This window comes from Capricornis sumatraensis, chromosome 2 (assembly GCF_032405125.1).
Source record: "Capricornis sumatraensis isolate serow.1 chromosome 2, serow.2, whole genome shotgun sequence".
Classification (NCBI taxonomy): domain Eukaryota; kingdom Metazoa; phylum Chordata; class Mammalia; order Artiodactyla; family Bovidae; genus Capricornis; species Capricornis sumatraensis.
The window spans coordinates 220,598,815-220,626,541 of NC_091070.1; the positions used below are offsets into that span (position 1 = coordinate 220,598,815).

Here is a 27,727-nt window from a genome sequence, read left to right on the forward strand (position 1 = left end):
CAGCATCATCCATTGAAGAAGCTGCCTCTCCCCTGTATTTCGCCTCCGCTGCTGTGGACCAGTCGGCCCTGTGTGTGTGGATTTATCTGGGGACTCTCCACTCTACTCCATTGATCCGAGCGTCTGCTTCTGTGCTAGTACCATCCTGTTTTGATCGCTGTAGCTTTGCAGTGTAGTTTGAAATCAGGGTGTTTGAAACCTAGAGCTTTGTTCTTTCCAAGTTTGTTTTGGAGATTCACAGTCCTTTGTGTTTCCATACACATTTTAGAATTACATGATCTGGTTCTGTGAAGTTTGCCATTGCTGTTTTGATAGGAATTGCACTGAATCTGTAGATTCCCTTGGGTCATGTAGTTATTTTAACAATATTAATCCTTCCAATCCATAAGCACAGTATGCCTTTCCATTTGTTTGTGTTGTCTCTAGTTTCTCTCATGTCTTATAGTTTTCAGCATACAAACCTCTTACTTCCTTGGTTAGATTTGTTCCTGCCTATTTTATTCTTTTTGATGCAACTATAAAGGGGATTATTTTCTTAATTTCTCTTTCTGATGGCTCATTGTCAATGCATAGAAACACAACAGATTTCTGAATATTAATTTTGTAACTTTCATCTTTATTGAATTACTTATAGTCCTCATTGTTGTGGGTGGCATCTTGAGGGTTTTCTAATATACAACATCGTGTCATCTGGAAACAGTGACAGTTTTCCTTCTTCCTTTCTGATCTGAATTCCCTTTATTTCTTTTTCTTGTCTGATTGCTACGGCTAAGACCCTCAAATACTGTATTGAATAATAAGGAGGGAGTGGCATTCCCTGTCTTGAATTTTGTCAAAAGCATTTTCTTCATCCATTGAGATGATCATATGATTTTTATTCCTCAGTTTATTAATGTGATGTATCACATCGTGTTGTTCGCTGATTTCGAGCCATGCTTAGGTTTTGGTTTGCTTACATAGGCTGCCAAGACATTAGAGCCACCTCAATCTAATGACTTCTTTGTTTAATTACTTTAAGACAACTAATCCCAATATATGTTCAAATAACACTGTAGTACTTCTCAGAAAGTGTGAATGCTTCTGTAACAACAAAACAATACTAACCGTTCCCCCCCTTTGTATCATTGCTGTCGTACCTTTTACATATTATATGATTGAATACATTATTGGTATTATTATTTTAGACAAACTGTTGTCTGTCAGATCCGTTAAGAGTAAGTTTTAATTTTACCTTCATTACTTCATTTCTTCTTTATTAAATATATTATTTGAAAATATTTTTCTGTTTTGTGGGTGGCCTTTTTACTCTGCTGATAGTATCTTTGACGCACAAAATGGTTTTAATTTTGATGAATTCCAGTTTGTCTATTTTTTCTTTTGTCGCCTGTGCCTTTGGGGTCATTGCCAAAGCCAACGTCATGAAGCTTTTGCCCTACATTTTCTTAACGAGTTTTATATTTTTTAGCTCATATATTTGGACCCTTGATCCATGTCAGGTAATTTTGTAATGGTGTTAGGGAGCAATCTAATTTCATTCTTTTCCATATGAATATCCAGTTTTCCCAGTACCGTTTGTTGGAAAGACCGCCCTTGCTCCATCAGATGGTCTTAGCACCCCTGTTGAGAATCACAGGGCCGTGCACGTGCGGCTCTGTTCTGGGCTCTCTGTGCGGCTCCCCTGATCTGTCTGCCTGTCTTCATGCCGCTGCCACACTGTCTTGATTACTGTAGCTTTGCAGTCAGTCTTGAAATCAGAAAGTGTAAATCCTGCAACGTTGGTATTCTTTTTCAAGATTATTTTGGCTAGTCTCTTGATGAAACTTTAAAACTTGCATTTTATTTCTCTGAATATAGTAAAGTTTGCTATTTTAGAGTCTCTGTCTGGCAATTCCAGTGTCTGCTCTTTCTCCTCCTTCTGCTTATTCCTGTTAGCAGTGTCTCACTTCCTTACATGCCTGATCTTCAACTGTGTCCTGGAGTTTGTATTTGGGCAGATATTTACAGGAGCAACTCAAGGCCTCAGATGATGCCATCTTCCTAAAGGCAGAGTTTTTCTTTACTCCTGCCAAGAACCTGGTTCCCTGTGAGAGGCCGCCCTAATCTAAGCCCCGGGCTTGCAGTGCCTGGATGGCCCAGGTGAAGGGAAGGTGGAGTGAGTGCCTGCATGGGGGCCATCCGCTCTGGGCTCACCCTGATCATGACGAGGGCCTTAGAGGCCCCAGCCTCATGTGGGGTTAGCAGACCCCTCACCTTGAGCTGGCTCTGTGGTTTGGCGCTTTCTCCTTCCCTCCACGAGGCTGCAGAACTTCAGGCATGGCTTCCGTCTGCTGCTTCCACAGCAGCAGCTGCACTCACCTCAAATGCCGGGCTCACCTCCAGCCTCCTCTTGTCCCAAACTCGGAATCGAAACACGTTCCCTTGTTCACTCTTTCTTGCCTTTCCAAGGTGTATTTATTAGCATTTTTGGTTGATGTGGGTTGCAGAGCCTGCCCTCACCCCAAGGGTTGTTTCTAAAGGCACAGTTCTGACCTACGTTTCCCAGGACAGGTCGTGCGGGTGGACAGCATACTCTGTGGTCATTAATTCACTCATCTTGCCCAGCCCAGCCTGAGAGGCCAGTTCAGTATTCACACCGTCCTACCGGTCAAAAGCCAGAGCACAGAGAGGCAAGGCTAACCTGCCTGCTGGCTGCACAGCTAGGGAACGTGGGGTTAGCACCGGACCCTCTTGTGTCTGAGCACAAAGATGCCGCTGTGCACCTCCTGTGTCCACCGTGAGGAGTCCTGAGCACAGGCGTCCCCATCTGGCCATTGAGGCCCTCCCACCCCTGGCCTCCTTCTCGCCCCTGCAGACCTGCTCAGAGTCTGCCCTGGGCTTCTGAAGCCCCTGTCGGCAGTGGGACCAAGGAGCTAGGGCCACTGGGCAGGTCTGAGCGCCCCCCCCCACCCTCCCAAAGCCAGGGCACACGCTGGAGGCTCCCCACCCTGCACTGACAGCCCCAGGCAGGGCACCATCGGCAGCAAACAGGTCAGAGCCTGCACCCGAGGAGGGCATGGAGCAGGCCCGGGGGCCCCCGGTCAGGAGCCAGGACCTGTCGCCATCCTAGAAACGCCCACGCAAGGCTGGCTCAGCCTCAGTGGGTGCCGGTGGCTGAGGCGTGGCCCCCCTCGCTTTCTGCCCCAACAGGTGAACAACAACGGGATCATCTCCTTCCTGAAGGAGGTTTCTCAGTTCACCCCCGTGGCCTTCCCCATCGCCAAGGACCGCTGCGTGGTGGCGGCCTTCTGGGCGGACGTGGACAACCGGCGCGCAGGGCACGTGTACTTCCGGGAGGCCACGGACGCGGCCACGCTGCGGAGGGCCACGGCGGACGTCAGGCGCTACTTCCCCGAGCTCCCGGGCTTCTCCGCCAGCTGGGTGTTCGTAGCCACTTGGTACCGCGTGACCTTCTTCGGAGGCAGTGCGTCTTCCCCCGTGAGTGCTCCATCCTGCGGGGGGAGGACATCCCTCTGGGGCCCAGGGTCTCCCTCCAGGCCCCTGCCTTGCTGGGCTGGGCCGGATGTCAGCCCCTTGCCATGCCCAGAGGGGACAGTGGGGCTCAGGGACAGAAGCCACTTGCCCAGGTCACAGGGCCAGGCTGCACGGCAGAGCCAGGACCTTCCTGGCCTCCTGGAAATCACCCGCGTCCAGGAAAAGGCCCAGTGCCCCGACTCGGCAGCTCACATACCCGGGAGACAGACGGTCTGTTGGGGCTTTTAACAGGAGCATGATGGCGATTCAGGAAATGTGCGCTCTTTTCTGTAAACATTACTGCGAAAGAAATTTCACACGAGTGAACTTCTGTTTACAAACGGCCCATTTACATTTCTATACTGCCTTTGTCTCTTATCACTAGTTTGTAAGAAAAATGTCTTTTTAACAAGAAGTAAAGAATCCACAACCCCGCCAGCAGGGCAGAGCCATTCAGTGTGTGCTGTTGTGTACGGACCCGCAAGATAGAGAGCAAACGGAGCCACTAGAGTCTGCCGCCCCGCGAGCGCCTCCTGCGGGCACTCTGCATTCTGTGTTCCTGCGCGTGTTTGGTTATAGCTTCACCTCCGCAGTCATTTCACCTATTACCTCTCCACCTGGGAGGAAGGAGGCGCCCAGGGTCCCTCCTGAGCAGACGTTCTCCTCTTTGCAAACCCAGTCTGTTCCAAAATGCTTGTCTTGTGAGACAGGGACCCGAGACTCTGGGCTCGGGGTGGAAGTTGGTCTGGGAGCTGGGAGACAGGAAGCCCTCCTCCCCAGGGGCAGCTGCGGCAGCAGGTGGATCCGCAGAAAGTGACAGTCCGGCTTCAGGCACGGCCTCGTCCTCCTCAGACGCCTGGACCTGCCAGCCTGCAGACCCCCTCCACCGGTCTCACCAGCTGGGGTCCTGCCCTCCAGACCTCCCCCCACGCCGGCCAGCAGCCGGCCCGTCTCCTCCCTGACTTCCAAGGCCTAAGTCTGCCTTCCTGAAGGCGAGCGCTCGGTCTCCATGTCACCTTTCACCGTGGGGCTCCCCACGTGCATGCCCCCCAGCATGGTGGCACCTGCCCTCAGGTGTCCCCCAAGCGTGCTGCACAGCCCCCAGTGGGTCGTGAAGTCAGATCCTGCACCCGTCGCTAGAAGGGAAATGGCTGCCCGCAGAAATCTAATCTCTGCTAAAAATGTGCCCAGTCACGCTCGTGAAAGCCACAGGCTGGTGCAATGCCACAGCCCTGCACCCGGCCACACGCACTGCTAGTCCTTGCCTGCCACCCAGACAGGGTTTCCAGCTCTACGCATCGTTGATTTCTAGCAATGGTGACTCATCGGCTGCTTGCATTCGACTGTGATGTTTCTGTTCATACCCGTAGCCAGTTTTCCTGTCATGTTTTTGTTCTTTTTCTTATTGATTCAAGGAAGTTCTAGTTGAATTAAAGACCCACCAGTGCTTCTGCCACATGTATTGTAAAAACATTTTTCACTTCACTGTTTGTCATTTGGTTTGGCCATATGGCACTTTTTTGGAGTCAAATGTATAAATCTCCTTTTTGGTTCTTACAGTTAACAAATGTCAGGCTTAGAAGTCCTTTCCCGAGATGCTCTATGTATTTGCCTATATTTTCTCCCAGGGGTGCCAGTGGTTTCATTTACAACCTTACTTGATTTGGGATTTATTTTCCTAAGCTAAGTGATGTAAAGCTCTGATTTGTTTCTCAGTGTTTCCTATTTGTCCCGCGATCTTTTCTTAAACAGTTTCACCCTTTGTCCAATCTGTAATAGAACCTCTTATGTATATTTTCATGGAGGAGGATTCCATGAAAATCAAGAAACTTAATGATTAAAACTGCTTTTCCTTGTTTCCCCTTTTTTGTTTTTACATTTTTTCTCATTCCACACGCGGTGCTTTGTAGGTTTGGTCAAGCAGGCACGACCCCTCAGTGCCCCCAGGCCTGCAGGCACAGGGCCTGCTCCCCACGTCTGTGGGCCCCCACACCCCTCAGTGGGCTTCAGGCCCTCGGGAGGCGTCAGGCCGATGGGGGCGAGGTCTTCGGTGGGCCAGGGGTCCAGGCCCCACTCAGGCCCCTCTTTGCAGGTCAACACGTTCCAGACGGTGCTCATCACGGACGGCACGCTCTCCTTCACCATCTTCAACTACGAGTCTATCACGTGGACCACGGGCACACACGCCAGCAGCGGGGGCGATGCCAGCGGCCTGGGGGGCATAGCGGCCCAGGTAGGGGCCCTGCTCCCCACCGCCAGGGCTATCACCCCTCCCCGCACACACACCCAGGGCAGAGCCTCTCAGGACCGGAGGCACTTGTCCTGGCCCACACAGCCAGCCTGACAGCACTAGCTGCCGCTGAGACAGAGCTCTGTGCGCCCCGCGGCTCCAGGGTGGCCTGGCCAACGGCCCTGGTCTGAGGGTCAGTGGCCAGCAGAAAATCCCAGGCGTGGAGGGAGGTCAAGTGCAACCCGCCAGGGTCTGTGAGCTCCGCCCTCTCCTCCCGGCTCTCTTCTTTCTTCTAAGATCACACTGGCCCCTGGCCCCAGGGGAGGCCCAGAAGCCCAGCAGCGAGCAGGAAGGGGTGGGGCCGGGGGGGGGGTGGCTGCCAGGACCCGACAAGGTCAGCAAGGGCGGGACCGCAGGTTCGGGTGGGGCCGGCTGGGAGACAGGGAGGCGAGGACACCCCTGACCCCTTAGCGCTCCCAGCTCGAGGCCGCCACGCGGGAGGCGGGCCTTGGGGGCTTTGGGGAGACCTGCAGACCTAGCCCGCCCCCGCCCTCCTTCTGCAAACCCGCCCGCAGGCCGGCTTCAACGCAGGAGACGGGCGGCGCTACTTCAGCATCCCCGGCTCGCGCACGGCGGACATGGCGGAGGTGGAGACCACCACCAACGTGGGCGTGCCCGGGCGCTGGGCGTTCAGAATCGATGATGCCCAGGTGCGCGTGGGGGGCTGCGGCCATACAAGTAAGAGGATGGAGCGAGCGTTGGGGTGGCGGGCGGGGCGGGGCGGGGCCTGGGGGGTGCTGGTAGGGAGAGAAGGGGCGCCCCAAGCGCCGCCCTAGGAAGGCGTGACTCCGGCCACCTCGGTTCCCCGCGACACCCCTGAGCCTGTCACCCTCGGGAGACTTCCTGCCTCTGCCGCGGGGTGGGGGAGGTTTGCTGGAGACCTCGGTTGGCAGTGTAAACAGGAGGCGTGGCGGTAAAGTCTCCCCAGGGCGTCCTGAGCGCCCTGCGTGGACGCCTGTTTCCTCAGGGACCCTGGGAGCAGTCCTTTTCCCACCCAGTCCCCAGCCTTGCTTCTTGGTGGGACTTGGTGCTGGGCGGGGTGGACGGGTCCCCTGACGGAACTCAGACAGACGGGAGCAGGGTCCATCCCAGGGTCGAGCTCGTGGCCAGTGGAAACAGCGGGACTGACCACAGAAGTGTGTGTTCCCGCCACACACCTCCCCCCAACTGTGTGACCCTGAGTTGCAAATCCTCCTGCAAACCTACTTATAAATGGCAAGGGCGGGGCGGGGCGGGGCTCAGACGACTGGTTCAGCCCCTCCAGCATCCATGGAGGGCTGTTGATCACTGACCCTGCCAAGCCTGGGGCCGGTGAGCCAGGTGCTCGGACCCCCGCCCCGCCCCCCCGCAAAGACCACCTCCCACTCCCATGGGGACCAAGGGCACAGAGAGGGGCTGCTTCTCCTGAACGCTGTCCCAAGGACAACCCTAGCACAGAGCAGCCCCAGACCCGCCATGGGGGCAGGAGAGCACCCGGGGTGGGGCTGGGAGGGGGGCAGGCGCGCACACACGGTTGTGGGGGCTGGGGCAGGAGCAGGCGCGCGCACCCGGGGGAGGGGGCTGGGGGGGCAGGCGCGCACACCTGGGGGGGTGCTGGTTTGGGGGGAGGCTCTGACCCTGAGGAGTGGGGTCCTCAGAAGAGGGTCCATTCAGTCCGGGGACCCTGTTCCCATGTGGAGATACTTACCCCCCATCCCAGGCCTCTGTGGGCAGCAGATGCGGGGGCCATTGCTGGGCCCCGAAACTCACAGGTGCAGAGGCCCCAGGAGTGCAGTGCCGTGAGGGTGGGGTGCAGGGGACCAGTCCCCTGGGGTCCCCAGCACACCTCAGGTCCAGAAGATGAAGCTTGTACCCATCAGTTGGGGTCGCCAGGAAGGGAGGGTGGTCCACCCCTGAGAGGCGGGGCATCCACCCCCGAAGAGACGGGGCATCCACCCCTGAGGAGGCGGGGCACCCACCCCTGAGGAGGCGGGGCACCCACACCAGGCAAAAGGGCCGGCCCAGAATCGGCTCAGGCAGCCAGCCAGCAACTGCCACAGGGCAGCCGAGCCCCACTTGGCCTGAGTGCCCGGGCGGCTGGAGAATGGCCAGCGGGGAGGGGCGGGCCTCGGAGACACCCACAGCCTCGGCGGCTCTCGGGACCAGAGGGCCCTTCCAGGAACGTCCCCCTGTCTCTGGACGCCAGCTCTCCCTGGGGCCCTCCTAGTATTGGGAGAGCAGAAACCCTGGGACACTCCTGTACCTGCACATGTGTGCGTGGGCTGGTTTTTTTTTTTTTTTTTTTTTGGCCAAGCTATGCAGCTTGCAGAATCCTAGTTCTCTGACTAGGGACTGAACCTGCGCCCCAGCAGTGAAAGCACAGGGTGCTAGCAACTGGACCGCCAGGGAAGTCCCCGAGTGTGCTTAGTAATGGTGGGTTTTCGTGCCTTGCCCCTGCAGAGCGTGGGGTCCCCCAAGCTGAGCTCTGCCGGCTGCCTGTCCCCCAGGCCGGGGAAACCGTGGGTGCTCTCTAGGCAGCTGTGGACAGCGCAGCACCTCCCCCAGGAGGGGCCCCGGGCGGGGCTGACGCTCTGCCCTCCGTGTGTCCGCAGCCTCCGTGTGCCAGGCCCTGCGTCCGTGCCTCAACGGCGGCAAGTGCATCGATGACTGCATCACGGGCAACCCCTCCTATACCTGCTCCTGCCTCTCAGGCTTCACGGGGAGGACCTGCCACCTGGGTGAGCTTCTGCAGGACCCCCCCATACCCCGCCCCTTGGAGGGACCAGCCCCGGGAGGAACCCCACCCCCCACCACCACCCCCCCCGCCCCAGAGAGACCACAACCTGCGGCCCAGGGTGTCCGTCCCCGTGTCCTGGGTGGCGTGCACGGATACCACGGGGAAGCCAGACACAGCAGCTCCACGGCCATGAGCACCGCCCAGCCCTGGCGGGCCCGGTCCTCCCAGGCGTCCCTCCACTGAGGCTTCAGCCGCCCCGTTTTCCAGATGTGAACGAGTGCGCTTCCCACCCGTGTCAGAATGGCGGGACCTGCACACACGGCATCAACAGCTTCAGCTGCCAGTGCCCTGCCGGCTTCAGGGGACCCACCTGTGAGACAGGTAAGAGGAACCCACCCGGCCCCACGCACCAGGGGCCACAGGGCGCCCGGAACGGTCCTGCCAGACCTGGGGGGGGGCAGGGCCATCAGGTTAGCATGCTGCAGGGGGCCTTGCCCCAGATGCGGGTGGCCGGAGAGGGGGGAGGGGGGTGCAGGAGCCCAGAGCCCAGAGGAGGGGCCCCGGGGTGCGGCAGGAGCACCGAGCACAGCACTCAGCCCTGCGAGGCCTGGGAGCAGGGTGGGGCCTGGGAGCGGGGCGGGGCCTGGGAGCAGGGCGGGGCCTGCTTCCAGACCGTCACTCTAGGACCTGTGCCCCCAAGCCCCCCAACCCCAGGGCTGCTGGCAGGAGTGGAGTCTGGTTCTCCACGGCCCAGCCGTGGGTTGAGGTCTTTCTCAAGAGCCTCCTCTTGCTCCCAAGCTGCAGCCCACACTGCGGTTTGCTGAGCGATGGTGCACACCCCCAGTTTCACCACGGGAGGCTGCTAGGGCAGCCCAAGAGATGGAGCCCTTAAGATCAGAGCGTGGCGGCCCCTGACCCCCATCGGCTCAGCCAGAGACACTCCCCCGAGACCTTCAGGGATGTGAACTGTTATTTAGAAACACAACACTGGTAAACGGGTAGCACCCTCAGCTAGAAAAACGTTCCTGACGGAGACTTAGCGCCACAGGGCACATTTCCAAGCCTCTGACTCTGGTGTGTAGACACGTATCCAGGCCAGCCAGGCCCCCGGGGAACTTGGGGCAGCGCCGGCAGCCCGCAGCCTTAGCCTCTCCGTGGCCAGCACAGCAACACCTGCAGCAGCGGCCCTGCCCACCAACAAGGCTCCCTGGTCTCCAAACCCGCCTCGGCATCCAGAGTCCATGCCAGCAGGGGCACCGGGCCGCGTCCAGCAGGGACGTGGGTGCTGGCTGCCTCGAGTCTGCCCACTCCCACCAGCATCCACCCCTGCTCTGGTGGGGTCAGGGTCCCAGCGACAGGGATGCCCCAGGAGGCTGGGAGTTGGGCCCCTTCACCCCCGTGCCCCTGCCATCTGCTGGGGTAAACCCAGTTCAGACGAGCATTCAATGCCAGTGGCCGGGGACGGCCCTGCACTCCAGGGCCCGCTGCCCCCTGGAGACAGCCAGGTCCACCCACGTGCAGCCCGAGGTGCGGGGTGGGGCTCAGCGGGAGACTGGGTCGCACAGCCAGGAACCCCCACGGCCTCACACACTGTGTGCCCACAGCACAGTCTCCATGCGATGACAGAGAGTGTCAGAATGGCGGCTGGTGCCAGGCGGAGGGCGGCCCCGCAGCTTGTGTGTGCCCGACCGGCTACACAGGGGCGGCCTGCGAGACAGGTGAGCGTGCCCTCGGCCAGCGGTGGGGCGAGGCGGGGTGGGGGGATGCGGGGGGGTGGGTGGGCAGCGTGCCAGTGGGGCAGGGTGCGGGGTGGTCAGAGGCTGGTGTGGAGCCGAGCGCCCACCTCTGCCACCCGCAGACGTGGATGAGTGCAGCTCTGACCCCTGCCTGAACGGAGGCTCGTGTGTCGACCTGGTGGGGAATTTCACCTGCCTGTGTGCAGAACCCTTCGAGGGACCTCGCTGTGAGACAGGTAATGGCTGTGTCGCAGCTCCCCGTGGGTGACGGTGGTCAGCTGCCCCCCCTTCCTCGGGTAGGCTCTGGTCTGGGCTCTGCTGTCTAAGTGCTGGATGAGGCCCAGGGAGTCTGCTCCCCTCTCTGAGGTGGATGGCCACACTCCCCAGGCCCCGCCCCCTCAGCAGATTCTTGCCTGTTTATTGCCCCGTCTTCCTGCCCCAGAGCCCTCGCCATGCAAGGAAACAAACCTTGGGCTGATCTCTACCACACGTGATGAAGTCTGCTCATTTCTGTTCTGTTGCATGTTGTTTTAAATGCTGGTTGCTCCTTGGAAGAAAAAATATGACAAACCTAGACAGCATATTAAAAGCAGAGACATTACTTTGCCAACAAAAGTCTGTATAGTCAAAGCTATGGTTTTCCCAGTGGTCATGTATGGATGTGAGAGTTGGACTACAAAGAAAGCTGAGCGCCAAAGAATTGATGCTTTTGAATTATGGTGCTGGACAAGACTCTTGAGTCCCTTGGACAGCAAGAAGATCCAACCAGTCAATTCTAAAGTCAATTCTGATCAGTCCTGAATATTCATTGGAAGGACTGATGCTGAAGCTGAATCTCCAATACTTCGGCCACCGGATGTGAAGAGCCAGCTCATTGGAAAAGACCCTGATGCTGGGAAAGATTGAAGGCAGGAGAAGAGGATGACAGAGGATGAGATGGTTGGACGGCATCACTGATTCAAAGAACTTGAGTCTGAGCAAACTCTAGGGAATAGTGAAGGACAGGGAAGCCTGGCGTGCTGTAGCCCATGCGGTCGCAAGGAGTCAGACATGACTAAGCAACTGAACAACAACAACAGGACTCAGTAGGTCAAGTAAAAGACCAGCTAGATTTTATGTCCCACAGAATAAATTATGACTTTGGCATCTGACACCCCCTGGCCTCCCAGGGCCTCCACCCTCGAGCCAACAACAGCTGTGCACCCGTCTCCCCGGGGCTTGGGGGTGCTCAAGACAAACTCGTCAGAGTTACTTTGAGTCTAAAAACTTAAGAAGGAAATGAGGTTTTGCCTACAAGTAAGGTGCAGGTGGGCACTGTGCCCTCCACTGGCCTTTCACCAGCAGGCCACACACAGGGCAGGCTGTGTCACAAAGGGATGGTGAGGCTTCACAGTGCAGAGCGTGGGCAGGTGGCAGCCCTAACTGTGGCCTGAAATCATCGTGCTGCACAGGACTGCCTCGATTGGCATCTGAGCATCAGCGTACGTAACTAAACTCGTGTCAGAAAACAAAGTGATTTCAGAAGATTTTGCAAAGAAATCATGTTTTGTACAAAGAGTAATGCTAACAAAAGCGAACTGTAAGAAACAACCACTAACATGTCTACCCCAATACAAGCTCGTGGGCCACATTTCAAGGCACAGCAGGATGCTGGCCCCACCCGGAGATCATAAAAGAACGTCATGCCTTCTGCTTCCGGCCAACAAGGATGGACCACTCCGGGACTCTCCCTGTCACTCTCAGCAAGAAAACCAGACCAGACACAGGAAACAACTGTCCTCAGCCACTGGACAGCTGAAAGCCATGAACTTCATTCCTGAGAGAAGAGAAGGAAGCCAGGTGGAACCCACAGCTGCCTCAAGGCTGTGTCAGAGCCATTGCCAGGCTGCCCTGTGGGTGGGGAGGGGGTTCCAGACTCCAGCAGTTCCTCTGAGTCAAGGAGCAGAGATCCCAGTTCAGTGGCTGGAGTTTGTGCTGGTGCCACCGACAAGGACAGAACTACTCGGGGGTGGCAGGGAGAGGAGAAAGCGGGAGACGAGCCCTGGACAGCTGCACTGGGGCCCCTTGACTCTGGGTGGGGTGAGAGCTGCTGGGCTGGGGAAGAACCACTGGGAGTGGTTAGTCAGTTACTGAAACTCAAGCCCATTCCTACCAGCCAGAGTGGAGCAGGCTCTTCATACCCAGGGCCAATACTGAGTAGAGTCCCCAGTAGCATCACCTTAGTGGTGGGGATGAATACATGCTAAGCTAATGGCAGGTCTGATCTGCCCCAAGAAAACTTAAAAGAAAGCTTGAAAGGACCAAACAGATCTGTTTAGTCAAAGCTATGGTTTTTCCAGTAGTCATGTATGGATGTAAGAATTGGACCATAAAGAAGGCTGAGCACTGAAAAATTGATGCTTTTGAACTGGGGTGTTGGAGAAGACTCGAGAGCCCCTTGGACTGCAAGGAGATCCAACCAGTCAATCTTAAAGGAAATCAGTCCTGAATATTCACTGGCAGGACTGATGCTGAAGCTGAAACTCCAATACTTTGGCCACCTGATGTGAAGAACCGACTCGTTGGAAAAGACCCTGATGCTGGGAGGGATTGGGGGCAGGAGGAGAAGGGGATGACTGGAGGAGGAGATGAGATGGCTGGATGGCATCACCAACTCGATGGACATGAGTTTGATTAAGCTCTGGGAGTTGGTGATGGACAGGGAAGCCTGGCATGCTGCAGGCCATTGGTTTGCAAAGAGTCGGACACAACTGAGTGACTGAACTGAACTGAATTTAACCATATGTCAGAATAAAATCCTAAACTCTTTAGATGAATGTAACAGAATCCAGGACCCCAAAATACCCACCCAAAAGTTACCAGACATACAAAAGGCTGAGAGTATATGACTTACCGCCAGAAGTAAAATAGATCAAAAGAAGCAGTGGCCAGAGATGGCCAGAGAATCGGCAAATACAAGTGATCGGTCATCCATCATGAACACGCACGTGCCACACGTTCAAGACTGTTGAGGGAAAAGACAGAATGAGAAGTGGAGGACGCAACAGAAAAAGTTTCCAGAGATGAAAGCCATGATATCTGAATTAAAAAATAAAGCCACTGGATGGTGCTCGCAGCAGGTTAGACGCTGCAGAAGGAAAGGTCAGTGACCTTGAAGAGGGGAATGGAAGCAGTTCGACAAGCAGCCCAGAGAGGCGGAGCCGGAAGGGCAGCAGTGAGGCGGGGCCTCTGCAGGGACGCTGTGCGCCCACCAGGTGTGACCCTGCTGTCCCTGCAGGAGGGATGGTCTGAAGGGGTGCAGGAAGAGAGTGTGAGAAAGCAATGGCCAAACAGTTTCTAAGTCTGATGAAAATGAAAACCCCAAATTCAAGAAAAACATGAAGAAAGCCATACAAAGCCCAACATAAATCAAATTGCTGAAAACCACTACATGAACCGAGGAGTTCCAGATGCACAAGCTGGATTTAGAAAAGGCAAAGGAACCAGAGACCAAGCTGCCAGCCTCCGCTGGGTCACAGCAAAAGCAAGAGAGCTCCACAGAGACCAAGCTGCCAGCCTCCGCTGGGTCACAGCAAAAGCAAGAGAGCTCCACAGAGATCAAGCTGCCAGCCTCTGCTGGGTCACAGGAAAAGCAAGAGAGTTCCATGAAGACATCTACTTCTGCTTCATTGACTACACTAAAGCCTTTGACTGTGTGGATCACAACAAACTGGAAAATTCTCAAAAAGATGGGAATACTAGACCACCCTACCTGCCTCCTGAGAAACCTGTATGCAGGTCAAGAAGCAAAAATCAGAACCAGACATGGAACAACAGACTGGTTTAAAATTGGGAAAGGTGTGCATCAAGGCTGTATACTGTCACCCTGTTTATTTAACTTATATGCAGAGTACATCACATGAAATGCCGGACTGGATGAATCACAGACTGGAATCAAGATTGCTGGTAGAAATATCAATAATCTCAGATATGCAGATGATACCATCCTTATGGCAGAAAGCAAAGAGAAACTAAAGATCTTCTTGATGAAGGTGAAAGAGAAGAATGAAACAGCTGGCTTAAAACAACATTCAAAAACTAACATCATGGTCCCATCACTTTATGGCAAATAGATGGGGAAACAACGGAAACAGTGACAGACTATTTTCTTGGGCTCCAAAATCACTCCAGATGGTGACTGCAGCTATGAAATTAAAAGACACTTGCTCTTTGGAAGAAAAGCTATGACAAACCTAAACAGCATATTAAAAAGCAGAGACATGACTTTATTGACAAAGGTCCACATAGTCAAAGCTGTGGTTTTTCCAGTAGTCACGTATGGATGCAAGAGTTAGACAATAAAGAAAGCTGAGTGCTGAAGAACTGATGCTTTCAAACTGTGATATTGGAAAAGACTCTTGAGAGTCCCTTGGACTGAAAGGAGATCAAACCAGTCAATCCTAGGTGGAATCAACCGTGAATATTCACTGGAAGGACTGATGCTGAAGCTGAAGTTCCACTACTTTGGCCACCTGATGTGAAGAGCTCACTCATCAGAAAAGACCCTGATGCTGGGAAAGATTGAGGGCAGGAGGAGAAGTGGATAACAGAGGAGGAGATGGTTGGATGGCATCACCAACTCAATGAACATGAGTTTGAGAAAGCTCCCGGAGATGGCGAAGAACAGGGAAGCCTGGTGTGCTGCAGTCTACGGAGTCACAAAGAGCCAGACCCGACTGAGAGCGTGAACAGTGACAGAGAGGAGACGTTAACAGCAGCCGTAGAGAAAAGACGCAGAGACACAGGAATGACAGCAGACTCCTCGTCAGAGTCAGTGCAGGTTGGGCGACAGTGGGACGGCACCCTTAACGCCCTGAAAGGAATGAGCTGTGACGCCAGTGCTGTGCACCCAGAAACACCGTCTTTCAGAAACTAAGGCTACACAAAGACACTCTTCAGACGGCCTCTCGGCAGCTCCGAGGACACAAGCACAGGGACCAGCCAGGATGCAGGGACATGTGAAGCACTGCTGGCTGACCCAGCCTGACTGATATTCACAGAGACCCGCGTTCCCTCCAGGGCTGGCAGAGCCTTCACCGTGACAGATGACCCCACCGGCCATAAAACGAGGCTCAATAAACTGAAAAGGGCTGTGTTCTCTGACTGCAGCAAAATTAAACTAGAAATCAACAGGAGACAGATACCTGGAAAACCCCTAACATTTCAGTAACAGAAGTGCTTGACGAGCACTGCTTGGAGCCTCTGGCCTCAGCCAGGCCCTTGGTGCACCATCGGCCCCTCTGCGCCCCGGCTGCTGCTTCGGCTCCAGAGAAGGGGTTCAGGGCTGAGGGCCGCTGGGGGCCAGTCTCCAGGCGCTCAGCACGAACAGCAGAGGTTAACACGCCTCCTCGCTGGCCCAAGGCCCTGTTAGCCCTTTTCAGAGGGCCAGGCCTTGGGTGACCACTGCCTTTCTTGCAGGACACCCCCCCGTGCCCGACGCCTGCCTCTCGGGCCCTTGCCAGAACGGAGGCACCTGTGTGGATGCAGGCCAGGGCTACGTGTGCGAATGCCCTGAGGGCTTCATGGGCCTCGACTGCAGGGAGAGTGCGTGTGGGCCGGGCCGCCGGGGGGGGGGGGGTCCCCTGGGGTGTGCATGTGGATGCCCATGGAGGGCAGCTGCGAGTGGGGAGAGGGGCTGCACGGCCGGTTTTATGGGACAGTGGTCAGGAGGGTGCCCCCATACTGAGGCCTCTCTCCCCTCTGTCCGTGGCAGGAACCCCCAGCGGCTGTGAGTGCCGCAATGGTGGCAGGTGCCTGGGGGCCAACAGCACCCTCTGCCAGTGCCCACCAGGCTTCTTCGGGCTCCTCTGTGAGTTTGGTAAGTGCCCAGGGTTGGGGCAGGGGCTCCCGTCCTGCCCTGCCGTGAGAATCCCTGAAACCACAGCAAGCCCCGGGTGTGGAGGGCACCCCCGCCTGGTCACCCTAGGGCTCACATGGTCCCTGGGCCTCCCCCTCATGTGCAGAGGTCACGGCCACGCCCTGCAACATGAACACGCAGTGCCCCGACGGCGGCTACTGCATGGAGTACGGCGGGAGCTACCTGTGCGTCTGCCACACCGACCACAACGTCAGCCACTGTGAGTGGGGCCCGCCTGGAAGCTGCCAGGGAGGTGCTGGGAGGGCCTGGGTGCAGCAGGAGGAGGCCCGCGAGGGGACCTGGGGGTGGACAGCTTGGCCACACACCCTGCTCCGCCCGCTGCAGCCATGTGTGGGCATCACCTGGTGCCTTCCAGCTCAGCTGCTGGGACGTGAACGCCTGACAAGTGCCCGCGGAGAAGCAGGTCCGCCGGCGTACGTCAGTGCAGACACCGAGTGACTCGGGTAGTGAGTCATCACGTGTGACGGTGGTGACGTGCTATCGGGGCCCTGATACCAGGACTCCTGTGACCACAGCTCAGTCCCAACTCAGTCCCAACTCACGGGAGAGCGAAGGCAAAATCTGGAAAATTCAAAAATGTGATAGAAGAGGTTCTAGGGGGGCCTCCGAGCCAGCGTGAGGATGCAAGCCTGGCATCAGTTCTGCCAGGACGTCAGGATGACCGCCCTCTGTCCCACAGCACTGCCGTCGCCGTGTGACTCCGACCCCTGCTTCAACGGAGGGTCCTGTGACACACATGGAGACTCCTACACATGCGAGTGCCCGCGGGGCTTCCATGGCCGCCACTGTGAGAAAGGTGGGGCGCGGCAGCTTACGGGGCGGGGCTTCCACGGCCGCCACTGTGAGAGAGGTGGGGCGCGGCAGCTTACGGGGGTGGGGGGCATCCCGCCTGTTACAGCGCGCCCCGCGCAGTGCACTCCCCTTCCCGCTCACCGTTTTCCCCATGGATTTTAGAATCCCTGATTCATAAAATAATTCAGTCTTGTCCAGTCGCTAAGTCGTGTCCGACTGTCTGTGACCCCGTGGACTGTAGCACGCTAGGCCTCCCTTTCCTTCACCATCTCCTGGTGTTTGTCAGATTCACGTCCACTGAGTCGACTTTATAAATGTAGTGCAATTAGAGAATGTCGACATTTTACAACACTTAGCCACTTAAGAACGTAAGCGCTCTTAAGCAAATACACTGCGGGCGTCATTGTGCTCACCTGGCCCGCTCAGTTCAGTCTTTCCAGCAGCTAGAAGCAGCAGTCAGGACTCTTTTCAGTGACCCAGGCATCCCCTGGTCAAGGTCCAAGGTGCTGGCCGCCTGGCCCCTATGCCCACGTCTGTCCTATGCCCAGGCTTGGCACCTGGGCCCCGTCCAGCCCTCCTGCTGCCTCACGTGTCCAGAGAGCTGAAACCTGAACCCCTGCCTCTGCCGCTCCCACAGGGCCCTGAAACTGGGCCCCTGAGGCTCCGACCACAGCGCCCACAGCCTCCACACCGCTTCGGGGGAGGGCTTTCCAGAGAGCAGGCTGATTCTGTGCAGAGCCACCGAGGTCCTGCACCCTTGGCCAAGGCATCCCCAAGAGTGGGCAGAGGGACATGGTGGGGGGTGGTGGCCGGAACCTGGACAAGCGTCCTGTGAGGCCCCACGGGGTGTTGGGGGGGAGGCCCCTCCTGCCTCACATTCCCCCCAAGAACGTCAAGCAGGCCGAGGGTCTACACTGCTGGCTGAGCTGTGAAGGTGCGACATCCACCCCGAAGACCAGGGAAGGCCCCCAGTGCAAGAGGGTGATGGGCCCTGCGGGCCAGGGAAGGCCCTCAGTGCAGGCACATAAACACGCAGATCTGAGTGGAAGTGCCTACTCAGCGGCTCCCCACTCAGCAGGAGGGCAGCAGTGGGCAGCGCTCCAGCGCTTCCCCAGCAGAGCCCAGGCAGGGCAGGGGGACGGCGGGCACAGGGGGTCTGGGCGGTGGGCGCAGGGCCCCCGGGCCAACTAGGGAGCACCTGAGGGGCTCGGCCCTGGGCAGCAGCCTCAGGGGCTCCGCTGACCAGCAGCCGTGGCCTGCGGGCGCTCTGGGCCGGGAGGCTGGCCCCAGCTGACTGGCCTCTCTGTCTGTCTGTCTGTTCCTGGCAGCCCGGCCGCGCCTGTGCAGCTCTGGGCCCTGCAGGAACGGAGGCACGTGTAAGGAGGCGGGCGGCGAGTACCGCTGCGACTGCCCCTACCGCTTCACTGGCAGGCACTGCGAGATCGGTGCGGGCCCAGCGGCGCGCCAGCCTGGGGAGGGTGGGGTGGGGCTGGCCTGGGACCCCTGCCCCGCCCCCTGCATCTGCTCATCAGGAGCACCCCACAAGCCCCCTACCGCCCCTGCTGAGGGTGTGGAGGGACGAGGGGAGGGACCGGAGTGGGGGGTGCATGCGACCCCCCGGCCCTGCCCTATGGGTGCCTGTGTTTCCAGGGAAGCCAGACTCGTGCGCCTCGGGCCCCTGTCACAACGGCGGCACCTGCTTCCACTATATCGGCAAATACAAGTGTGACTGCCCCCCGGGCTTCTCGGGGCGGCACTGTGAGATAGGTAAGGGGGAGCTCCCCACAGCCCCGTGGCCCGGAGGCACAGCTGGTGCGAGAGGCAGGACGCCTCTGCCGCCCAGAGGCCTCAGGGGGGACAGTGACGGGCAACGGGGTCCCCGTGCCCTTGCAGCCCCCTCCCCCTGCTTCCGGAGCCCGTGCCTGAATGGGGGCACCTGCGAGGACCTGGGCACAGACTTCTCCTGCCACTGCCAAGCAGGGTACACAGGACACCGGTGCCAGGCAGGTGAGCAGGCCGGGTCAGGGGTGGGGCGGGGCAGGGCCCAGCAGGGGACTGGGGAGGGAGGGGAAGAAGGAAACCTTCGAGCAGCCCGCTCTGGGGGCTGGTTCTGTCACCCTGGGACAGGCTGCACGAGGAGCAAGGGGCCCGGGTCAGAGCAGCGGGAGGCCAGGCAGGGGCCGGCAGTGCAGGACGTGGCTGCCGTGTCCTTGCAGAGGTGGACTGCGGCCCCCCCGGCGAGGTGAAGCACGCCACCCTGAGATTCAACGGCACCCGACTGGGCTCGGTGGCCCTGTACTCGTGTGACCAAGGCTACAGCCCAAGCACCTCCAGCCACGTCCGGGTGTGCCAGCCACAGGGCGTCTGGAGCGAGCCCCCGCAGTGCCACGGTGACCGGGGCCCTCTGTGGGGTGGGGGGAGCCACGCCCCATTCCCCTGGGCCACGCCCCACTCCCCTGGGCCACGCCCCACTCCCCTGGGCCACGCCCCACTCCCCTGGGCTGAGCAGGAGAGCAGGAGCCGCAGTTCTGACCCTGGCCTGTGTCTCCTCTGTGACAAGTGAGGCCAAGACCTGGTGCTGATGGTGGTGACGACCAGTCCCCTCCATTCTGGACCCTTGTCTAAGGGCTTCCGGTCCTCAGAGCAGCCCAGAGCATGAGGCCCAGCACCCACAAGCCCACTCTGCAGAGGAAGCCGCAGAGGCCAGGAGGCAGCCCAAAGGCAGAGCCCTGCAGAGGCAGACCAGGGCTCAGGTCTCAGTCCCGCTCCCAGGCCTGCCCAGGCCTGCGGGACCAGACCCTGCATTTGAACAAGGCCCCCACAAGTCCCCATGGGCATTCAAGGGGTGTTGCCCTGCAGGCAAGGCCCCCCCTTGATCCAGGCACCTGGAGATAGCGATGCCAGCAGTGCATTAAGCCAAACAGAACATTCCAAACTGTTCAGCCCATCTGTGTAATGGTAACACAGTCTCAGAAGACAAAGAGCTTTCAGCCAAGCAGCTTAGGGACAGGACAGCATCCAGAGAAGCGAGGCGCAGAGCACACCGCCCCCTCCCAGATGCCCTGCAAGGCGTCGGGCCTGGGCGGCCCTCTCAGGGGCAGCACCCCAAAACACAGGTGCGGTCACCTGGCCGCAAGCCTGCTCCTTTACGCCTGCCCTTCCACACCCCCCAGGGCTAGTGGTCACTGTCTAGGAGGCCACCCCGGGCCCAGTGTTGCTTTTCCTCACCGTGCCATCAGAGGAGGAGTGGGGAGCGCCAGGGAGCGTGAGCCCACGAGCCAGGACACCAGGACACTCGAGAAATATGGCCACCTCAGAGACAGTAGCAGAGCCCAGACAACATATTCTCCTGGGAGGAGAAACGTAGAAGATGAGTGAGAATACAAACGAAGCAGGACACTGGCCATAAAATAGAATCAACAAGTAATGTTTAAAAGAAGGCAGGAATAAGATGATCGAAAAATTGTAATAGTGGAAGTAACAGACACAACTTACAAATGGGAACAGACAAAGACGAAGCTAAGGAGTTGGAAGATCAGTGTAAGGAGTTGTCCCAGAGAGAAGAAGGGAAATACTCATAAATTAGAAAGGAGATGTAGGCTCTGAGGAGTGTATAAGTGCTGACACTGAGGTAACAGGACTCCAGGAGTGACAAAAATTAGGATGGAACGTTGCAACAACTATGGAGCTAAATTCCCAGAACAGCTGATAAGTGATCAGAGATTGAAAGGGCCTGCAGAATGTCCAACAGGAGGAAAGAGAGACATTAGACACATTATGATGAAATTTAAGAAAGTCAGGAAGAAAAGATCCTTAGAAAAAGGGACAAGAAGCCACAAAGGAGCAAGAGTCAGACTGGCACCAGACTTCTTATGGAGACATCAGGAGTGAGATAATAAAATGGCATTTTAAAGATAGTGAAGCGACCCATTCAGTTAGGGTCTGGACAGTGAGAAAACACCATCACTCTCACTGTAACATCAAGGAAGCTCCAGAGAGCCCATAAAATCGTACCTTTTAACTCATTTGAGAGCTGAGGATGCAAAGTTTTCTCACAAGGAAGCACCAGGCCCAAACAAGTCCGTGGGTCAGTCCCACCAAACTGCCAAGAAGCAGACTGCCGCAGTGTTACACAGGCCCTCCTGGGGAGTAGAAACGAGTGTGTGCCACCCACTCCACGAGGCCAGGACAACCTCAAACCAGCACCAGACATGGGCAGGTGGAGAGAGGAAAGTTATGGGTCCATTCAATGTGGAAACAGATGCAGAATGCCGTCTATCAAAACTATACACCATGATGGGGCTTCCCCGGTGATGCCAGTGGTAAAGAAGCAGCCTGCCAGTGTAGGAGACCCAAGAGACGTGGGTTTGATTCCTGGGTCGGGAAGATCCCCTAGAGCAGGAAGTGGCAACCCACCCCAGTATTCTTGCTTGAAATGGCAACCCACTCCTGTATTCTTTCCTGGAAAATTCCACGGACAGGGGAGCCTGGTGGGCGACAGTCCCTGGGGCCGCAAAGAGCCAGACACAGCTGAGCACGCACACCATCCTTAAGCTGGGTTGTTACAGAAAGTGTGATATTAGAAACATTTGCTACACTGACCAACTAAAGGAGGAGAGTCATATAAGAGTCTCAATGACTGTATGATAAGCATCTGATAAAATTCACACCTATTCAAGTAACAAATGCCTACCAAGCACGAACTTTAAAAGTACTCCTTATCCAGATAAAAATAATATGACACACACACACCTTTCTAGTACCAGGTGGTATAATACAGGATTTACTGGAGGGAAGACTTAGAAACAGCAGAGCCCACAGAGCCCCCCAGGTGTTCATTAGCCCACAGGGAGATGCGCTCAGACCAGGCAGAAGCCAGGCCGAACACACAATTACACTGAAGCACACCTATTATACTCCACGTATTTACAGAGGAATGAGGACAGGTTACGTCAAGAGGGCTACGGGATCTGCCTGGCGCTCGCGGTCAAGGCTCTGGGCTTCCACTGCCGAGCGCACAGGTTCAGGCCTGGCCAAGGAAGTTCTGTGTGCTGCATGGTGAGGCCAGGAACAAGGAGAGGAAGCTGTGGGCCAGCGCTCCCTGACCCGCATTGTGCAGGAGGGGGGTCTGGAGTGCAGAGCTGCTCTTCCACTGAGCTGACTCAGACATGCTGAGCTGCCGACAGGAGGAAGGGAAGTAGCGTCTGAGGCAGTTTTATGGTGGGTCTCATCTAACCTAGAACAGTCATTATCCTAAGTGGAGAGACATTCCCTAATAAGGATGCCCATTATCACTAAGTCTAGTCAACATTACATTGTCAGTAATAGCCTACGCAATAAAGTAAGAAAAAGAAAGTAAATTCATGAAAATGCCAAAGGAGGAAGTAAAAATGTTAGTATTCACAGCCAATATGGTTGTCTTTCAACCAAAAGAAAACTGTATAAATGATAGGAAATGTAATATGTTTGGTGAATATAGGTTATTATAACAAAATCCATTGCATTTTTATATATCAACAATAAATAATGATTAAATGACATATTTTTTTATAATTTATAATGAATTATAAAAAAGACATGTGCAGATGAAACCAAAAACTGGTTCCTTGAAAAGATCAATAAAAATAACAAGCCTCTAGCTAGACTGATCAGGGAAAAAATAAAAATTAGCAATATCAGAATAAAAAAAAATATCACTAAAGACTATATGAGCATTTAAAGGGCAATGGGATATTGTGAGCAACTTCAGGCCGACATATCTCACAGTTGAGAACAAACGAAGAAAGATGCTAATGATCGCAACTGACATGAGAATAAACAGAAAACGTGGAGAGCCTCCTATCTGTTGAGGGAATTTACCTTGCGGCTGAAACTTCCCTGCAAAGAAGATGGCAGGACCAGACTGCTTGACTGAGTTCTGTCAAACCTCTCAGGCTCCTTCAGAGAGTGTAGGAGGAAGGAACCCTCCTCAGCTCATTTTATGAGACCAATATCGCCTTTATACCAAGACCAGAGACACTGCAAAAATGAAGTGACAGGCCAACAATATTCTTCATGCGCAAAGCACAAAAATCCTAACAAGACATTACTAAAATCCAACCCACTGTTACATCAGAAGGCTAATACAGCCTGACCTAGAGGGATTTATCTCAAGAACAGTTTAACATTTGAAAATCAGTAAATGTAATTCAGCATAGAAGAAAATAAAGGAGAAAACCATATGATTGTCTTAATAGATGCAAAAATAGTCATTTGACAAAATTCAGCTATTATTTTTAAAATTCTTAAACTAAGCGTAGAAGAAAATTTCTTTAACCTGATCAAAGGGCATCCATGAAAAAAATCAACAGCTAACAAAGTGCTTACGGGTGAAACACTTCCTGCCGTTATCAGTAGTCAGGCAAAGGTGTCCGTCCAGTGCCTTCCACCATTGTCCTGGAGGTCCTAGACCACGCCAGAGGCGAGAAAAGGAAGACAGCACGTCTATCGGGCAAGAAGTAAAGATGACACGATCGTGCACACAGAGGATTCTAGGAAACTCTACAACAGAAGCAACAGGACTAATAAGTGAATTCAAGTAGGTTACAGGACACAGGGTCAACACACAGGAACAATTATATTTTCATATTCCCGCAGGGGAGCCTCGGAGAATGAAATGAAATAACGCTGTGTAAAATAGCATCAAAATGATAATTTTTATATATGTGAAATGAATTATAGACATCAGTGTAAAAGTTAAAACTATAAACTTCTGTAAGAAAACATATGAGAAAGTCGTCATGACAGCTGGAATACAATGGTTGGGTACTCAGAAAATATCACATCGTTTCTCCACGTCTCACCACACCCAACAATTAGTCCCAGATGTGTTAAGGACTTAAATGGGTTTTTTATTTTAACTATGTAGTTTTGTGTAGGAAATGTAGGTTAACTATCTTTTTGGCCTTAAGGCAGGGAAAGATTCCACAAAAACCACTAAGTATAAAAGGAAAAAATGGACAAATTGACTAGTTAAAAATTAGGAACTTAAATTCCTTGGCCTTAAGAAAGTCGGGCTTCCCTTGTGGCTCAGCTGGTAAAGAATCTGTCTTCAATATGGGGGACCTGGGTTTGATCCTTGGGTTGGGAAGATCCCCTTGAGAAGGGAAAGGCTCCCCACTCCAGTATTCTAGCCTGGAGAATTCCATATACTCTCTAGTCCACAGTGTCACAAAGAGTCAGACATAAGTAAGTGACTTTCACTTATGTATATATGTTATATCTTATGTATGTGTGTATATGTTACACATGACTCATGTGTTATGTGTCATGTATATGTTATATGTACATATACATACGTTACATATAAATGTATACACACATGTATGCATGTAATCAGCCCAATGGGTACAACGCGTGAGGAGGACTTTCGCAGTAGTAAACAACACCCCGTTTGTCAGTGCTGTGCAAAACGCAGGCCAGTGGTACAAGGAGATACATTCAGTTAGCAAAACTTCTGAAGTCTAAAAAGCCCATAAATTGGTGAGAATATGGATAAACAGGATTTGTTCCAAATTGCTGGAGGAAGTGTAAACTGGTCCAAGCACTTTGAAGACAACGTAGTAATTTGTCAAGTTGACCCCCTTCATATAAACTGTGTCCTAGCAATTGTACTGCTCGATAATTGCAAATCTAGGGAAAACTCTACACCAGGAGAGGTGAAGGACACAGAAGTTTTGTTTCAACAGCAGGACATCTAAGTCCAACCCCAAACCCTACCAAACGAGAGAGAGAGAGAGTCTGGTCTAACCACACTGGGGACCATCACACAGCAACGAGAGGAGCGACCCACCGCACAGAGCACCTAGTTAATACGGCGCCCAGTGACGAAGCAGTGTGTGGCCGCAGCACCTCTACCAGAGTCCACAGCAGCAAATACTGCCCAGCATACTGATAAACACTTAAAGACTGCGGAGGCGCAGAGGGGATGGCCATGGAAATTCAAGTCACAACAACTGGGATGTGCGTGTGAGCAGAGGAGCCACCATTCTTAGCCCCTAGGTCAGGCGCAGCCCCCAGGGGTCATTCCGTCAGTACCGTTTATTTACTTATTTACATGCTAAGCATTAAAAGTAAACTGTTTTAAGCTGAACATTGTTAATTCAGGAGCAAAATTTCCAGTTTTTAAAAACTTCACAGTGAATATTTCAAAATGAAGGGCTAGCCCCCAAGTGTCTTGGTTTCATACACGATTGTCACCCAGTGGCGCGGTGGGGTCCTCGGGAGCATCCCCAGCCCCTTCCCAGAGGTGCGCCTCTTCCCCTCCAGGGCCCTCCTTGGGTTCTGGCCTCTCGCCGCACCTGAGATGTCGTGGACTTCTGTCCAGAGCCTCTTGTCAAAGCTCATGTGCGTCCCTCTTAGTCCGGCTTCGAGTCGTCCCTGCTAACAGCGGCAACACTGCTTTATTCTTGGGGTCTCTCCCGGCGCCTGGCACCCGGGCTTTCCTCGCTCAGAAATCGACGAGTGCCGATCCCAGCCGTGCCTGCATGGGGGCTCCTGCCAGGACCGCGTCGCCGGGTACCTGTGCGTCTGCAGCCCAGGCCGTGAAGGCGCCCACTGTGAGCGGGGTAAGAGGGCCCCAGCCCTCCGTGGCCCGGCCAGTCCCGCTGAGCTCCGGCGCCCCAGCACCGTCCCCTTGCCCAGCCGCTCCTCTTCCCGCGCTGAGGCCTGGCTGGGTGCTGCCCGCTCTCTCAAGCCCCTGCTGGCTCTGATGTCCACAGGGACGGCAGCTTATAGCTACTCTTGCCTCTAGGCCCCCGGAAGCACTGAGAGCGCAGCCGGCAGCCGCTAACCATGACCCTCCTCCCCGCCTCCTGCAGACCCTGGCTGGGGGCAGGCGGGGGAAGGTGGGGGTGAGGGCCCAGGGGCAGAGAGAGTGGGGTGCAGGGCGCAGATCCCAGCCCTGCGTCCGAGCCGGAGTAGCGGCGGAGGCTCCATGAAGCCTGCTCCCTCACACCTGTGCAAGCCAGGCGGCCAGAGAGTGAAGGCAGCAGGGGCCCGGACAGGCTCTGTGGGCAGAGGGAGGGCAGGGGAGGCTGAAGTCTGGGGCACAGGAGGCCCCGGGGCGGCGGCCATGCAGCCTCACGTCCGTGTCCCTCTCCTCAGAGACAGACAAGTGCCAGGCGCAGCCCTGCAGAAACGGAGGCGCCTGCAGGGCCCTCCCGGGGGCCTTTGTCTGCCAGTGCCCCCCCGGTTTCATTGGAGTCCAGTGCGAGACAGGTAGGGGCTGCTCTCGGGGTCCCCACGTGCCGGGCCCTCACCCACACTCATGATACCCTGGATGCCTGGGAAAACCTGTTGCCAACAAGCACAGACGCTGGGCTGCTCAGAGCAGGGGGCAGGGACGGTGCCCGGGGACAGGCTTCGGCGGGGGGGAGGGACCCCAGCAGGGAGGATGAGGGGAGGACCAGGCCCCTGCCCGCCCCCTGCCCCCAGCGACCTCGCCCCGCCGTCCTTTCCCTTCCTCCCGCTGTCCTCTCCTCCCTCCCCCAGACACCCCCTTGCTGCCCTGGCCGACTCTCTGGGTGTTCTCCAGAGGTGGACGCCTGCGACTCCAGCCCCTGCCAGCACGGAGGCCGCTGTGAGAACAGTGGCGGGGCCTACCTGTGCGTCTGCCCAGAGGGCTTCTTCGGCTACCACTGTGAGACAGGTGGGGCTCCCCGCTCCCCGCACCCCCGTCCACCCGGCTCCATGCCAGCCACAGGCCGTGCCGCCCCCGGACGGGCCAAGCTCACGGCCACCCCAGGGGCCTGCCGCTCCCAGTTCCTCACGGCGAGAGCCCCTCGCTCGTGAGCCTGTTCGGGCCCCTTGAGGACCGGGCGAGGGACAAGGCCTTCCCTGGCCACGGCCTGCGGCAGCGCCCACCGCACCGCCTGCCGCCCCGGCACCCTGTCTCCCTGCTGTGCGTCTCCCCAGGGTGGGGGCCTGACCTGCGCTGTTCGAGTGTCCCCAGTGTCCCCTAGGCTGGGCCTGACTGGCACCGCTCAGATGTGCAGGGTGGACAGGTCCTGGGCTCCGGCCCCACCGCAGGGCTTAGGAGCCGGCCCAGTGACGAGCGTGGTGTGGACGGTTTGTGGCCAGAGCATCTCTCCAGGGCAGGGGACCCTGTGGGCCCTGGCCTGGAAGCCCGGGGCTGGGCCCCAGCCCCAGCATACACAGGCTGCGGAAGGGCTGGTGTTCTCAGCTGCCGCCCAGGAGTGGTCACCTTGGCTTGGCTGGGAGGGGGCCAGCCTGGCCTCTCCGTGGTGCCTCCGGCAATCCCTGCCCCTCCCCCGGAGTGTCCCCCATATCTGCTCCCCAAAGGGCCACCTAGGACTGCCCACCTGCATCCCACAAACACACCAACACGGGACCAGCCCAGGGCCATCATCAAGGGCCCGGGGGAAGGCGCCTGCCCAGACATCCACTCACTGCTGCCTCCCCCAACAGTGAGTGACCCCTGCTTCTCCAGCCCCTGCGGGGGCCGTGGCTACTGCCTGGCCAGCAACGGGTCCCACAGCTGCACCTGCAAAGTGGGCTACACCGGCAAGGACTGTGCCAAAGGTGAGGTGGTGAGGGCGCCGGCGTGGGGGCTCCCCTCCCGCCCAGGGGCTGCAGACACCCCGCGGAGCATGGCAAAGAGCCGAGCGGGCCCCAGGCCCAAGGGCCAGTGGGCCAGACACCCACCTGGGGGCCGGGACTTGCCCGGCCAACAGCTGACACCCCCCCTTCCCTTGTTCTTGATGGAA

At 56.3% G+C, this 27,727-nt stretch overlaps 1 protein-coding gene across 1 annotated transcript in view; it reads left to right on the forward strand.

The window, feature by feature from the left end:
* SNED1 (sushi, nidogen and EGF like domains 1) overlaps window positions 1-27,727 on the forward strand; it is an 81,678-nt gene that overhangs the window by 30,976 nt on the left and 22,975 nt on the right. The window contains exons 2-20 of the mRNA XM_068962437.1: window positions 3,187-3,474; window positions 5,603-5,743; window positions 6,316-6,478; window positions 8,392-8,517; window positions 8,784-8,897; window positions 10,121-10,234; window positions 10,375-10,488; window positions 15,710-15,835; window positions 16,005-16,109; window positions 16,255-16,368; window positions 16,849-16,965; window positions 18,290-18,406; window positions 18,612-18,728; window positions 18,855-18,968; window positions 19,178-19,351; window positions 25,454-25,567; window positions 26,106-26,219; window positions 26,536-26,649; window positions 27,429-27,542. Coding sequence (XP_068818538.1) covers window positions 3,187-3,474; window positions 5,603-5,743; window positions 6,316-6,478; window positions 8,392-8,517; window positions 8,784-8,897; window positions 10,121-10,234; window positions 10,375-10,488; window positions 15,710-15,835; window positions 16,005-16,109; window positions 16,255-16,368; window positions 16,849-16,965; window positions 18,290-18,406; window positions 18,612-18,728; window positions 18,855-18,968; window positions 19,178-19,351; window positions 25,454-25,567; window positions 26,106-26,219; window positions 26,536-26,649; window positions 27,429-27,542 — 2,500 coding nt within the window. The remainder of the gene's footprint in view (window positions 1-3,186; window positions 3,475-5,602; window positions 5,744-6,315; window positions 6,479-8,391; window positions 8,518-8,783; window positions 8,898-10,120; window positions 10,235-10,374; window positions 10,489-15,709; window positions 15,836-16,004; window positions 16,110-16,254; window positions 16,369-16,848; window positions 16,966-18,289; window positions 18,407-18,611; window positions 18,729-18,854; window positions 18,969-19,177; window positions 19,352-25,453; window positions 25,568-26,105; window positions 26,220-26,535; window positions 26,650-27,428; window positions 27,543-27,727) is intronic.